This window comes from Histoplasma capsulatum, genomic scaffold (assembly GCF_000149585.1).
Source record: "Histoplasma capsulatum NAm1 scaffold_4 genomic scaffold, whole genome shotgun sequence".
Classification (NCBI taxonomy): domain Eukaryota; kingdom Fungi; phylum Ascomycota; class Eurotiomycetes; order Onygenales; family Ajellomycetaceae; genus Histoplasma; species Histoplasma mississippiense.
In genome coordinates, this window is record NW_001813979.1 from 585,851 (window position 1) to 600,947 (window position 15,097).

Sequence of the window (15,097 nt, forward strand, 5' to 3'; positions counted from 1 at the left end):
TTTTATGCCTGCATACTCACCCTTTCCGAGCGATAGGCGCTTGTCACCATCGCGAAGTTCGCAGGCCTCATGCTTGACCTGTTCCAATAAAAAGTTGTCAGTGAATGATAACATCGACAAAACCCTTGGATATCGGGAGGAAATCATGTATCAATTACCAGTCGAGGCACCGGATGGGACGATAGCGCGGTGAAGGCCGGTCTCCGTCACGACATCGACCTCAACGGTAGGGTTTCCGCGAGAGTCGTAGACCGAGCGGGCATGGATCTTGGTAATCGCCATTTTCTACGTAATCTGTAGGGATTGAACAGACTGGGACAATTAGTGAACTGCTTTGAAATTACGTATAGGAGAGGATGGAAGTGTAACATCAAGATAGTGAAATGGAAGAAAAGGAGGTGGGGGTTCTGTTTCTCCTCTGCGCGGACTGCTAATTGCAACTCCACCTTAGAGCTTTCAGCAGACTAAGGAGAAGGAGATATGTCTATATCCACCAATTCCTTTGAAAAAGACCGTTGGACGGGATCAACTATTGGAGTAAATCTTTCCTGTCATTTAATAGCGACACGTTTCCTAGCGTTATTGTTGATAATGGTGGGTAGTAGTGTAGAGAGTATTATTGACGACATTGGAGGTGGGGTGGCGGGGTGGTGGGGTAATGGAAACCACAGGGGAATGAATTAACACAGTCAAACCCACTACTTACTTGCGATGATAGGCCAATTGAGGGATACGGGAATATGAGGATGCCGGGGAGGTAGCACGGTGTAGGGAGAGGAGTTGGGTTGTGGAAAGGAGAGGAGTTGAGGCTGTTGTGGTTGGGGATTTGTTTATTTATTAGTTGAATATGATGTTTTGGATGCCCCTCCAAAATAACCCGCCCAGGCCCACGGGAACCCACAGCCAAAACAAGCACGGAAGATACTAGTATTATCATGTTGAGCAGCTTGGAAGTATATATTTACTTTGTATTTCTCATGTACAAGCCCTTGCTCGGAAACCTGTTTCCCTGGGAAGACAGACTGTGAAAGTAAGAAATATATACACTCAATCAAAGCCATTGTCATTGAATAAAATTGGACAGTTTCTATCAATTAACTGAAATCGCCTTGCCATTTCAATTCAACCGCTGCTCTGCTATCATCCTCATCATCCTCATCATCATCATCACTGGCATATTTTTTTCTCTGCCCTCATGGTCTCTTGGAGGACACAAGCCCTACCCCACGTGACCCACACACTGGATGGATATTGTTGGGGGGATTGGATTGCCCTAGTGGCCTAATAGATATCCATCCATTATTAGTTGCCGCTATCCCCTCGTCTGGCCGCGAGGCACAATTAGCGCCGTTTTTTAGCGTGTACGTTGGTGTATTAAAAACGCGAAATCTACTGGATTATATGATAGATCGGCTGTATTAGCGTGTTTTTGTGTAATCTATGTAATCTATTTGATCTAGCCCTAATTAAGATATAGAATGGAACTCCTGCCAACACCGGCTTTTCAGACAGAGAGGAATATTATTACATGCAGCACAACCATATCTTGATCTTGGAGCTCTACCCTTATTCTGCTCTGCTCTCTTTCTTTTATACTGACACCAGGCACAAGCTCGAGGTCCTGGCAGAGAAATTCGATGGTGATTTAGATCTGGGTTTGATCGAGTGGAAGGTAGAGGGCTTGAGAATTCAAGGAGTTGAAGATAGAGCTGCTGGCGGAATTGAACATGAGATAGAGTAGTAGAGCCAGAGCCCGCAGCAGCAGGGCCCGGAGCAGCAGTAGGTCCCGGAGCAGCAGTAGGGCCCGGAGCAGCAGTAGCCAATCGATGAAGAATATAAGCATTGACAATTGCATGATCAATAATCCAGTATAGAATTGACAACCACGTGCGATTAGTGGGCATATGAGTCTATACATAATCTGTCCAAGAAATACCTTGATTTCTGCAGGAGTGGTTGACTGCCAATCCCGGGGATTGATGGCTGAGTTCTTTGATATCTGAATCTCTGCGTAGGCATTGGTGGAACAGGCAATATTCTGAATATCAGACTCTGAGATATAGAGAGAGAATAGAGTGTATGGATTCCGCGGATCAATATTGAGCAGATTGACAGTTGGAGGGTGATGAGGAGATTCCATAGGTTTGAATCTAATACTCTCTAGAGGTGGAATGTCTGCTAGAAGTGCACTGACAGATCGCTTTCACTTGACACCTGTTTTTGTACTGTCTAATAAAGAAATCAGTCAATCTGATTAAAAGAAGCATTGAAGAATTGGAAATCACCTGTAGAAGTCATATTTCCATCTCAGAGTGGCCAGAGTGGCCAGGGTGGTTGCATCTGCAGTGGATATGAATCTGGATCAAGATTCAAGAGATTCCAAGGTTGCAGAACGAGATAGTGGAGTAGTACCAGCAAATCAGATTACATAGAATTTAGTATGAGAAATTATTGGTTGGTACTTCAGAGCTAACAGCTTAGCTGTTACACTAATAGTATTGCGCTAATTGTGCCTCGCGGCCAGACGAGGGGATAACAACCAATCAAGGTTCAATCCTCTTACATCCATGGTCCGGGATCACATGATTGTGAGAAGCTGCTTGTTTGGTCGCTGAGAGGACCCGTATTCTTGGTTGGTGCTGACATAAACCAAGAAGAGCTCCGACTGCTTGAGGTCTGAGGTTGAGGATGATATCAACATAACACCTGCGCTCGTCTTTCTCACAGCTACTCCGTCATATCCGCAGCGCATATACCCCTATCGGCTGTGTCTTCCTGTTGTCTTCTTTCATTCCCCCGTTTCCGCCCTCCAAGCCTCCAGCCCATCCCCCAACGCATAGCAATCCTCCGCCATGGAAAGTGTTGACCCCGAACGCGAACAAGCCCTCGAGGAATACAAGAAGAGCCTTCTGGAGTCAAGAGAATGGGAAGCAAAGCTGAAGGATCTCCGGCTGGGTATAAAAGACCTTCAAAAGGAGTTTGACACCACAGAGGATAATATCAAGGCGCTGCAGAGTGTTGGCCAGATCATCGGCGAGGTTCTGAAGCAGCTAGACGAGGAGAGGTGTTAGTATTTGACCTCCTTTATCGGAGCAATGTAGGAATGTCCTCTACTGAACACACATACCGTCATGTTATAGTCATCGTCAAAGCCTCTTCGGGTCCCCGATATGTCGTTGGCTGCCGCTCAAAAGTCGACAAGGCAAAGCTAAAACAAGGCACCCGCGTCGCCCTCGATATGACCACCCTCACAATCATGCGCATGCTGCCCCGCGAAGTCGACCCTCTGGTCTATAATATGTCTCTCGAAGATCCAGGTCAGGTCAGCTTTGCAGGAATCGGTGGCCTGAACGACCAGATCCGAGAACTGAGAGAGGTCATTGAGCTGCCACTGAAGAACCCGGAGCTGTTTTTGCGTGTGGGTATAAAACCGCCCAAGGGTGTGCTTCTATACGGGCCACCGGGGACGGGGAAGACGCTGTTGGCCCGAGCTGTTGCGAGCTCGCTGGAGACCAATTTCTTAAAGGGTATATATATATTTATATATAGTTACATTCGTTGCCTCCTTAAACCTTCTTTCCTACGGCCGTTGAGCTAACCGACCCTTCCGTCTCCTCCTTCTCTTTCCAGTCGTCTCCTCCGCCATCGTAGACAAATACATCGGCGAATCCGCTCGCCTAATCCGCGAGATGTTCGGCTACGCCAAGGAACACGAACCCTGCATCATCTTCATGGATGAAATCGACGCTATCGGCGGCCGCCGCTTCTCAGAGGGTACCTCTGCCGATCGCGAAATCCAACGCACGCTCATGGAGCTCCTCAACCAACTCGATGGCTTCGATTACCTGGGCAAAACCAAAATCATCATGGCGACGAACCGGCCGGATACACTTGACCCTGCGCTCCTGCGAGCTGGGCGGCTGGATCGGAAAATCGAGATCCCCTTGCCGAATGAGGTTGGGCGGTTGGAGATTCTGAAGATTCATGCGAGTGGGGTTGCGATTGAGGGCGAAATTGATTTTGAGAGCATTGTGAAGATGAGTGATGGGTTGAATGGGGCCGATTTGAGGAATGTGGTTACGGAGGCGTAAGTTTTGACATCACCTCTGTCGTACCTCTATATGTGGGAAGTTAACACTATCTATTTAGCGGCCTATTCGCCATCAAGGACTACCGGGATACGGTGAACCAGGACGATTTCAACAAGGCTGTTCGCAAGGTTGCGGAGTCCAAGAAGCTGGAGGGCAAGCTAGAGTACCAGAAGCTGTAACGGGTGCCCTTTTCTGTTTGAACGTTCTTTAGTTTATTCTCTCCTACCTTTCACCCCATTTTTGATCTATCTTCTGGTTCAGGTCCTCCGGCCCTCGCCAGACATTTTCCACGTCCTGTAAAGTAGACTGTTGCATAAATGAACTAGACTACATTGCAATGCATTCTTAACTGGCTGGCTCCCGCATTGTTCTAGGGGTCGTTATAGCATTTCTTCTTTTCTGCTGGAAGAATACCCTCTGAGTAGCTATTGTGCGCCGTAAATCTGAAGATGGTTTATTTAGACAGTCGGGAAGGACAATCCGGCAAACACGCCAAACACAGCATCTTTCGTTTCAATTCCTTCATCTGATTTATCAAGCAATGGCTCTAACTATCTATCCTCCTCGTTTCATGAGAAAGAAATATTTTAACGTCCATCGCCGTTTATTAACCAAATATAGAGTGCTACCTGGCTCCGGCTTTGCGTCCTCTTCACCCAGGAAACCGAAACCCGAGCTCCGCAACCAAACGATCCGTGCAACGACAACAAACAAACCTTACCATGATGAATTAAAGTTACATGACCCGACATCTCCCTCCCGCGACCAGCAACCTAAGGAGTAATAATACCAATAGCCAAGGGACGAGCGAGCGGACTGCGCTGGTGTTTTTCTCTGTGCTCTCCCTGAGTGTGCAAGTATCTCCGGTTCGCGAAAACAAGTTCCTGTCGTGCCGCATCCAGTTAACATATTAACTACTTATTCTTCTCCTAAAAGAGGCTTTCTGTACCTTGAAGGATCAGGTATATATACCCAGGTTTTCGTGCTTATCGAGCAGTTTATCTTATGCGCGGTATTACTTGATTGAGAAGTCAGATCGCGGCGGCAGTGGACTGAAGGTTACTGCTTGTGCTCGCGAAGGGAAGTCTTTGTTGATTTCTCTTTTGCGTTGGATATCATAACTGGTGCGGCAAGTCTCTGCATATCCGTGACTACGGAGCTCTAGCCGCCTGCAACGGACAAGGAAGCTCGGAAACGCGCTACTCTGACCCGGGTTTTTCTTTGGTCGGTCGGCCCCGGAGACTTTTTCTTTAAACAAATAAATACACAGCGCAAACACGCTGTAAAGCAAGCGGCGGGATCGCACAAAACAGCACCCCCTTTTTATATTTAAGGGCCAAGAATAAAAAGGTTTATAAAATATATGTTGTAAATAAAACAACGAAAAAAGAGGAGGGAGGGAAAATTAAAAAGACAATGTCCTTCAAACTCCCCAGCAATATCCCTTCCTTCTCCTCCTCCCAGCGCGAGTATGAGGACGGCTACTGGCGCGCTACAAGAGCCAACGTCGACAACCACGGTTTCTCCTTCACCAGCTTCATGAACCCGGACAGCAACAGCAATCCGCCCATGTACAAAGACAAACCACATTACGCCTCACGGCGGGTCCGGAGACGGCGAAAAATTACCTGGGTATTGGCTGGGTTGGTGTTCTTGGGTATTGTGTGGGTGCTTGTGCATATGACGGCACCGGGGAAGGCGGTGCGAATGAAAACTACTAAGCATGGGGACAATTTGTGGAAGTGGATGAGAGCACTGGAGAAGGAGAAAGGGGGGTTGTTTGAGGGGGATGAGAGGGATGGAAAGGGAGTGGTGGATTGGGCGGCGAGAAGGGAGAAGGTTCGAGATGCGTTTATCATTAGTTGGGACGATTATGCGTCCCATGCTTGGGGTAGGTCTCTCCTCACAGACAACTCTCTCCCCTCCCCACTCTTTTGTGATGAGGAAACTCGTGTTGGATGTTTTAGGAGAAATGGACAAGTCGGCTGATGATGAACCCTTGATGATGATACTGCAGGCCACGACATATACAAACCGCTGAGCAAGAAGGGTGAAGACATGGTCAAGGGCGGATTGGGCTGGATAATCGTCGACTCGCTGGATACATTGATGATCATGAACCTGACATCCCGTGTGCAAAATGCCAGGAATTGGATCCATACCTCTCTCCGCTATGACCAGGACCATCCTGTCAATACTTTCGAGACGACCATTCGAATGCTCGGTGGCCTCCTCTCTGCGCATTATCTGTCGACGACATACCCCAACCTCGCCCCGATTGCAGGCGATGATGACGGAGCTCCCGGCGAGGATCTGTATATCGAAAAAGCCACAGGTCTTGCTGACCGACTGCTTGGCGCATTTGAATTGCCATCCGGTGTACCATATGCGAGTATTAACCTTAATACGAGCGTAGGCGTAGAATCCCACATGGATTTCGGTGCCTCTTCGACGGCTGAGGCAACCACCCTCCAGCTAGAATTTAAGTATCTTGCGAAACTTACGGGGGAGGCAAACTACTGGGAGAAAGTGGAGAAGGTCATGGAGGTTGTCGAAGCAAATGGAATGGAGGATGGTCTCGTTCCTATCTTTATTGAGCCAAGTTCAGGAAAATTTATGGGCCAGAATATCCGGCTGGGGAGTCGCGGGGACTCGTACTACGGTGAGCTCAAGCGGCTTTGTTCTTTCAATGTCTCCTTGTTTGTGTTTTGGCCATCATACTGACAGCTAGATGATACCATAGAATACTTGATTAAACAGTATCTCCAAACTTCTCGTGAAGAGCCGATCTACCTTGATATGTGGAATGAAGCGCTCATGGGCATCCGCGAACATCTTGTCACATATACGAAACATGCTTCTCTCACAGTCATTGGCGAGAGGCCGAACGGTCTCAAACATGAGCTGGTTCCAAAAATGGACCATCTCGTCTGCTTCATGCCCGGCACCATCTCCCTCGCCGCGACAGGTGGCCTGCCAATCTCCCAAGCTCGGAAGACCCCAGGTTGGGGCCACAAGCAAGAGGAAGAAATCCTCCTCGCCAAAGAACTCATGAAAACCTGCTGGGCCACTTACGTCGCAACAAACACAGGCCTCGCGCCGGAAATCACCTATTTCGAGATCGACGACCCACCCCGTATGATGAAAAATGTGTTCCCGGACTTACGCAAGAACCCCGCTGCTGCCAAATCTGCCAAAGCAGATTTGCACCTAACATCCAAACCCCTCTATCCACTCACGGACGCCAACAGCGCGTGGCGCAAGGACGTCGTCATCATGCCGCAGGACAAACACAACCTCCAACGCCCCGAGACCGTCGAGTCACTGCTGTACATGTACCGCATCCTCGAAGACGACACGTACCGGCACTGGGGCTGGCAGATGTTCAAGAACTTCGTGAACCACACCTCAATCAGCGTGCAGGATAGAGACCCGCCGATCCGCGACCCGCACAATAAGAACGCAGATCTAGAGGCCAAGCGGAGGATGCCCTCGTCTCACATACGGGCGTTCACGTCGCTGGATAATGTCGATGTTATACCTGCGGCGCAGAGGGATAACATGGAGAGTTTCTGGCTGGCGGAGACGTTGAAGTATTTCTACTTGTTGTTTTCGGACAGGGAGTTTTTGCCGTTGGAGGCGACTGTGTTTAATACGGAGGCCCATGTGTTTCCGCGGTTTCAGATGGGGCAGTTGTTTAAGACTGGGTGGAAGCGGAAGCATGGGAAGGGGAGTTGGCTTTCGTAACTTTTGGCGTTCTGCTTATTTTCTTTTTGGTTGTTTCATGGCATTTTGTGCATGGTATTGACGAAGGATTCATTTCGGTGTTCTAGATCTGTATTCTTTTTTTTATTTTCTATGTCTTGTACTGTCTTTTTCTTTTCCGTCCTAGGTTCAATGAATTGGCTGGATTCCCCTCACCTTCTGCATGGATATATATATGTTGTGGATATCTCAAAGCTTTGGTTTTTTTCTCGACTTTTCCCTCCGATTTTATTAGGACACATGAAGATTGCAAACTATTTCTTTTTCCCTGAAAAAGTTTTTCTCTTTCTCTTTCCTCAGTCCTCCCATGAGCTACCACCACCTGACGTGCATCATTTTCGCCGTTCCATATAGGGCATGCTGTGTTGATTCTGCATCTCTCGTTCTCCTGAACTGGTTAGAGACACCTACTCTCTCCCCTTGCATCGCGGGCAGCGCGCTAGCTAGGGCGGTGATAGTCATATCTCAGGTCCTCAAGTTCCAACAAACTTGTCAGGACAACAGCGGATGAGCCCTTCGCGGGCCATCGTCCTCAATCCAGTCACTCACCATTCGCTATATATGTGCCTATTGGCAGTTTTGCCGTAGTATAGATAGAGCGCATACGAGCCTGGGACGGTGCTGGATTTGTTACTCCGGGGACAAATATCTGCTCCGGCAAAACTTTTCCTTCTGCCGTTTATCGAGAACCCAATCTTACTCTTCGTGGAAGGCTGTTTTTTTGGGTTTTTATCTTTTCGCTTGGTTTTGTTCAAGCTATGTATGGTATTTAACAAAGCCATGTCATCAGGAGCCGCCAGTCACTTGAGTCACTTGGGGGCCCCCCCCAGCCAAGGGGGGAAAGAAAGAAAGCGCCTCTGAGATTTGCATCTGGCTAGCTCTACCTCATTCGTGTCGGGAAATCTTCTCATCTGCCATTCGACTGATGTTTATTTGGATTGGATAGAGATGTCGGACAGTGCGACGAGTGGACATGGAGTTTGGAATGAAGCGTGTTTATTGATCCCTAGTTGTAGATTCGATAGAGCAAACAACTAATGGATAGGCAGGGCATCAAGCTAGATAATGGAGACCATGAATTGCGATTGAGTCATTCGGAGGGACATCAGGTAATATTATATTCTGACCCAACTCGGTCAAAAGTCTATGTGCAAGTTTACGCAGCTCGCATTGAGCTAGATAGATAGCCCTATCTGTAAGCAAATGAGGCGTGGGTATAATCAAATGCCAAAGAAGCAGGACAGAGAGACCTTCATAATGCTTTGAAAGTCCGTGAAGTATGATCCCTGAACAGAGTCCGAAAATGGGGAGTATATCCCCCCCTACCCTCACCCTCCCCCCGCCCTAAAAAAAAGGCGGAAGAGACAACATATCTGAAGCCCATTTGATATACCCCAAATCTAAACAAAAGCAAAAGCATTAACGTCCTTTAACCCCTCCTAACCGCTGCATCAATCAACTTCGCATATCCCTCAACCGCCTTCTCTAAATCGCCCACTGTAAGCGCCTCATCAACGCCGTGTGCCACAAGGATAGTTCCCGGGCCATACAGGTATCTCTTGACCTTAACATCGGAGTCTTCATCATGGATGTCCAACTTCGGGATATCGGTCCCGTAATTGACCGTCAACAACTCAAAACCATCAACATCTGTATCCAAATCGACAGGCGGGTAGGCCTTGCTATCGGGGAATGTGATGGTTATATTCTTGCTTCCGCCACAGGCGTCCGCGACCGCCTTGCGAATGATATTCTGTGCATCTTCTATCGTGCCGGCCGCAAGACGGACGGCGACGCTAGCAGACGCAGATTCCGGCACGACGTTGCCCGCCGCGCCACCCTTGAGTATACCGATGTTCAGCGTCGTGCGGCCATATTTCTCGCTGGCGGGCAGCCCGCCGTCCTTGACGGGGATATCACCCAGTTTATCAATGCGCTCAAGCACCGGGAGAATCTCCGAGATGGCGCTGTGGCCGAGCCAGGGGTAACCCGAATGGGCGGAGACGCCCCTTGCTTCGACGTCGAAGCGGAGGTTGCCCTTGTGGCCGTCGACCAGCTTGAGCTCCGTCGGCTCGCCGAAGATGAGCGTGTGGAAGAACGGCGGAGTGGTGTTGAGATCCGAGTCGGAGAAATGTACCATGCCCGTGCCGCCTGTTTCCTCGCTGACGACGAACAGGAGACCTAGTGGCACGTCGGGGTGCTCCTTCAGATGGCCCAGGGCTGCAATGATCATTGCGGCGACGCTGGCTTTCGCATCCACGGTGCCACGGCCCTTAATGGTGATGTTGGCGCGATCAAAGTCACCCTCCGGCGCTTGGAGGCTATAGTCAATGTGCGGGGGAACAGTATCAATATGGCTGGTCAAGATGATCTTGGGCTTCGGCGACCCTTCTGGATAGGCCCAGATGTTAAAGCGCTTGTCGGTGCTGTCGTCATCCTCGTCGACGGGGACTATTTGTTTTTCGGTGGTGAAGCCATTTTCACCCAGGTATTTGATCAATGCTTCACCGACGGCAGATTCATGGCTGGAGACCGACTCAATCTGGCAGATCGTGCGGTGGAGGGACAAGAGCGGCGAACTCGAGATTATCTTTTCCAGCAGGTCTTCATCTTGAGCGTTTGCGGCAGCGGCGGCGGCGACGCTCATTGTGTCGGCTCTGATGATATCCTGACTCACGTAGCCGGCTGCTACGGGAGCGACCGTCGATGCGGACAGCAGCGCTGCGAGATTCGAAAGCTTCATGCTTGGGCCGATAGGCGCTCTTTGACCTTTTGAGTTCAGCGCAAACCAGGGTTTGAGGTACTTGAAGGTCGGGCGAATGGACGCCTTTATATGCTTGGTCCTCCTTCCACTGCGACCAATTGAACAAATCGCTCTATTAATATTGTTGTTGTTTGTTGTTATTGTTGTTGTTATTGTTATTGCAGTTCCATAGCGTCCACTGCCCCAGATGTAACGTCGACGGAGAAAAGCCAAAAAGCTGGAGGATATTAAACCCCTGTTCTAGCTAGCTCGCTGTTCGACCCCAATTATTGAGCAAGCTTCATCGATTGGGCGTATGCAAAGGACAACCGCCGACGACAGTTCCGCCCTGTTCGATCAATTGCTGATCTGGGCTCTTGGGACGGTATGGAGCGTGCAAAGCTGCCCGCCAAAGCCGCAGATAGTGGAGTGAGCGCCCCGGATCGATTCGAAAAGAATGCCATTGTGGGGGCGAAGCAACACGGCGCACTCTGGCGCTTGCTAGCGGATCGGCAAAGCAGGATTTAGGAGCGGGATCTACAGAGCAAGGGCAAAAAGCCCAAGGGAAATATTGTCGTTCGGTTGATGTTGTTGCCGATAGAGGTGAGCAGGGCGGCGGATACAGCACATACATTGCCCTGACAGCGAGGATATTTCACGAAGATGAATAATAACATCTATCAAAAATGCTACGGGTATGGCAGTATTCTTGCAAAAGCAGGCGCGCAACCGGTATCACAGGCACGCCAATGACGCCCTCGACGGTGATAATAGCTACGACATGAAAAACCACTGGTTGGGGACATATAGCTGTAGCCCTGTAAAGCCATAGACGGTTATCTAATAGGAATGCTCCGCAGGCTGCTCTAACTGAAAGGCAAACTCCGGCCTTGTATCCTCAGCTAAGATGCCAAACACCAATAGATCACAAACAGAAAACAGAATATTCTCCGTCCTACTACTTCCCGCAGACAAAAAATAGGCCAACAGGTTTAAACTAGATGCTGGTGAAGCAAGTGAAGCAATCGGGGGGAGAGTTCCCACAACAACACGTCATATACGGCAAACATGAATTGAGCATAAACAAAGAGAGGCCAAGGGCGATATCCAGAGCTTGCGGTTCAAAAGTGGGCGAGAGGACAAACAGCGGCGTGGGGCCGGTCGTCATCTCTACCACAGATTCGAAAGGGGAAATAAAAAGACATCCCTTCGAAGTGAGCAGACGGCCCTACCATATATGCTGTGGCGAGGTGGGCAACATTGCACTGTACAAGCTGCTCGTCGAACCCGTGGCCCTGCTTCCACCTATGTCATTATTTCTTCTTCCAACGGCTTCGTCCACTATTAACACATTCGCATTTTAATAATCACTGAATCCTGGGTATCCTAGAGTTTTTAATTCTTGAAAGGGGCGACCACCCTCTATCCCCCAGACGTTCTAAGAAGAAGCGGGTTGGGAAAAGATGGGAGGAACAAAAAAAATAAAATAAAATAATAACGGGACATGTTTAGAAGGTGCAGTTCACACACAAGTCCCACAATCCCCGTCCCGAAACATGGATTATAGCAGGAGAAACTGTGCTGAAATCAGAGGAGAAATACCCAGCACCCCCCCCTTTTCGATTTCGCTCCTCTCTCACATCTCCCATGATTCACGGTTGCCGCAAAATTCCACAATCAGCCTTTCCAGGTCGGCCAATTTGTATGGTTTCGTCATATAACCTTCCATCCCCACTTTGGTAGCTCGGCCCAACGCCTCATCCGTGACATCCGCACTGACTGCTAGGATAGTCGGGCTGGGTGGTAATAAAACGTCCGGGTTCGCACTCCGCATTCTATCACGATGACTCCCAACCATATCCAGTATTTCCTCCGTCGCCTGATATCCGTCCATATCGGGCATCCAGAGATCCATGAGGATGACGTCGACAAACTTCGATTTGGGCACCTGCTTGATAGACGGCTCGTTGAATGTTGACATTTGGCAGTCTTCTATGAGCGACGTTATCGTGTCAGTGCTCATTTCCGAGACACTTCGACTAGAAGGGCTTCGCGGGGGTGGTCCTGGGTCGGGGACAACGTCGTTCAAGATCATCTCGCTCATAATACGAACAGCTTCTTTCCCGTTGAAAGCCTCATATACATCGTTGTATCCCAGCTTCGCAAGCATACTAACGAGAATTCGTCTATTGATTTTGTTGTCTTCGGCTACAAGAAACGTGAGAGGGTGTTTGTCCGCAAGATGGCGGTCATAGCCATTGGAGCTAAGAAGGGCGGAACCGCCACGCGATGAAATCGATAGGCGACGTGAGGGTCCCAGCCAACCCCCGTTTGTGAAGCTCGAGCTTGCTCGAGCTGGTGCCGGGCGGTTTGAAGAAGGATCTGACGGGACGGTTTCGGAACCATTCCCAACCGATTTAGGCCCATTTGTTTGACTGTCGCAATGCGAAGATGGGTTCGAATTCGATTGGGAAACAGTGCACTCGTCGCGTTGGGGCGAGGTTGGCGGGCTGACACTGTCGTTGGGGCTTATGGGTAGCCGGATTTCGAATTCAGATCCACGATCTGGTTCCCTCGTCGAAGAACGACGGCATCTTAAATCACCGCCAAGCTTCCTAGACAAGCCCTTGGCGACTAACAGTCCGAGTCCCAAGCCTTCCTTGCTCCTCGTTGTAGAGTCGTCTTCCCGAGCAAAAGGCTGGAAGAGGTTTGGAAGAAAGTCCTCTGGAATACCGGTTCCAGTATCGCTGATATTAATTAAAACGCACTTGCCCGAACTACTCAACTTTGTAACAAGCGTAATGTTTCCAGACTCTGTAAACTTGAGAGCGTTGATAAAGACGCAGGACACCAACTTGGTAAAGTCTCTTTCGTCGACATATAAGATATCCGGCACTGACGGGTCGACAAACCAATCGATAATCTTTGTCGAAGCCCGTCCATTTGAAGATCTTGACCTAATCTCGATTTTTTGCCCAAACATGTTCGGCTCAACGAAAGCGGAATCCGGACGGCCTCCTACATGGAGTGATTCGTGGATAAGCGGTTGGAGTATCTCACGGATTTTGGTGGATTGCAGTGTCATCGGAGGGAAAACCTTGGGTTTAACGTATATGCCAGAACACGAAAACTGCTCGGGGATTGAAGCGCGTCGTGCATTGATCAAAGCTTCTTGGACTTCGTTGTCTTCCTCGACTCGCGGGCCGGCTTGAACGATTTTGTCGCTCTCTTCAACTACCGTCTTGACATCTGCGCTTCGGGGTGAGAGTTCTCGTCGACGTAATCTGGGTGATCTGGATCCTGACGGAGGGCTATAATTCCAATCAACTGGACTACTCCTTCTACGCTTGTATGGATTTACAGAAATGTTGTTCCCTTCGATTAGGATATTCGGACGAGTATCGTATTCTCCACTATACGACCGCAAAGAAGCCCCAGTACTTTGCTCACCAGCCTGGTTCTGGGGTGTTTCAGGTATTTGCATATTTAGATCGTAAGCATGCACCACATTATCGGCTGCCTCCACTGCTCTTCGAACGCTATCTGTAACGTTGTACCAGGCCATTAACACGACTTGACATCCAAAATAATGGAACGGCACCAACTACGCTAAATATCGAAGACGGAACTAACCTTGGATTGCCTCAATGTTATCTTTGAGCTCCTGAAACACGGGAATTACTCCTGCTGCATCGAGACGCTTGTCCATTGCTTCTTGCACGTTGGCATGCATTACATCCAGCATCCCAACCACCCCTTGCATCGGTGTTCTTAATTCATGGGATAGGCTCCGTGCATATGGTTTGAACGACTGTGAGCCCGTCGTGGAGTGATGATAGACCGAGGGTCTACTTGCTTTTGCTCTGCCTCTTCGCTGTTGTTCGTCTCTTTTCTGGACGAGCATTGGCTTCTTGTAGTTCTGTTCGTCCAGGATGCGGTGTTGTACAAAGTCCTCCAAGGAATGTAGGATCATCTCAAGATATGCCCAGGAGACATCACGCTTCGCTAAACCTTCAGCGGTCCACATCAGCCCAAAATGAGCAAAACATTTTCCACCCGAGAACAAAGGGACAGCCAAGTAGGCATCCATTGGGAATGGGAGCATATTTGGGCCATTGCTTATGTATGAAGTCAAGTTTTCCGGGATGAGGAAAACCTTGTCGTGCTTCATGAAGTCACAAGGTATATCCCGAGCGAAATGCTTGTAGTTTCTGTGCATCGCTGAGATCGAGTCGCCATTGTTATAGTACAGAGCGATACCTATATAGGGAGAATACTCATGGGTTTCAGTGGCTGACATCACAGTATCGTAGCCATTCTGGAATGGGGCCGGCTGGGGATTTGCGGAGGCTACAAACGAGCATTGGGCATTGCAAATCGCTGCTACTCCTTCTAGCAACCGTTTCCAAAATGTCTCGGTCTCAGCATCCCTTAATTCTTCCTTGAGTCTTAGGAGACGTTCAATCGCATTGCTCTGTCCAACCTCATAGTGTTTCAT

General features: G+C 49.2%; 5 protein-coding genes across 5 annotated transcripts; 2 read left to right on the forward strand and 3 right to left on the reverse strand.

The window, feature by feature from the left end:
- Positions 1-67: 67 nt before the first annotated feature.
- Positions 68-2,140, reverse strand: HCAG_04180 (predicted protein; the record flags this gene model as incomplete). The annotated part of the gene is made up of 6 exons (XM_001540290.1): positions 68-78; positions 159-285; positions 707-809; positions 1,238-1,281; positions 1,529-1,621; positions 1,937-2,140. 6 exons carry the CDS (start codon positions 2,138-2,140, stop codon positions 68-70), a joined length of 582 nt encoding a protein of 193 aa, XP_001540340.1.
- A 712-nt stretch (positions 2,141-2,852) lies between these two features.
- Positions 2,853-4,270, forward strand: HCAG_04181 (26S protease regulatory subunit S10B; the record flags this gene model as incomplete). The annotated part of the gene is made up of 4 exons (XM_001540291.1): positions 2,853-3,066; positions 3,141-3,527; positions 3,631-4,087; positions 4,150-4,270. 4 exons carry the CDS (start codon positions 2,853-2,855, stop codon positions 4,268-4,270), a joined length of 1,179 nt encoding a protein of 392 aa, XP_001540341.1.
- A 1,237-nt stretch (positions 4,271-5,507) lies between these two features.
- On the forward strand, positions 5,508-7,838 carry HCAG_04182 (mannosyl-oligosaccharide 1,2-alpha-mannosidase; the record flags this gene model as incomplete). The annotated part of the gene is made up of 3 exons (XM_001540292.1): positions 5,508-5,982; positions 6,109-6,753; positions 6,835-7,838. The coding sequence occupies 3 exons, from the start codon at positions 5,508-5,510 to the stop codon at positions 7,836-7,838; spliced, it is 2,124 nt and encodes a 707-aa protein (XP_001540342.1).
- Positions 7,839-9,285: 1,447 nt separating this feature from the next.
- On the reverse strand, positions 9,286-11,063 carry HCAG_04183 (conserved hypothetical protein; the record flags this gene model as incomplete). Its single annotated transcript, XM_001540293.1, has 2 exons — positions 9,286-10,708; positions 10,930-11,063. 2 exons carry the CDS (start codon positions 11,061-11,063, stop codon positions 9,286-9,288), a joined length of 1,557 nt encoding a protein of 518 aa, XP_001540343.1.
- Positions 11,064-12,235: 1,172 nt separating this feature from the next.
- Positions 12,236-15,097, reverse strand: HCAG_04184 (hypothetical protein; the record flags this gene model as incomplete). Its single annotated transcript, XM_001540294.1, has 2 exons — positions 12,236-14,142; positions 14,233-15,097. The coding sequence occupies 2 exons, from the start codon at positions 15,095-15,097 to the stop codon at positions 12,236-12,238; spliced, it is 2,772 nt and encodes a 923-aa protein (XP_001540344.1).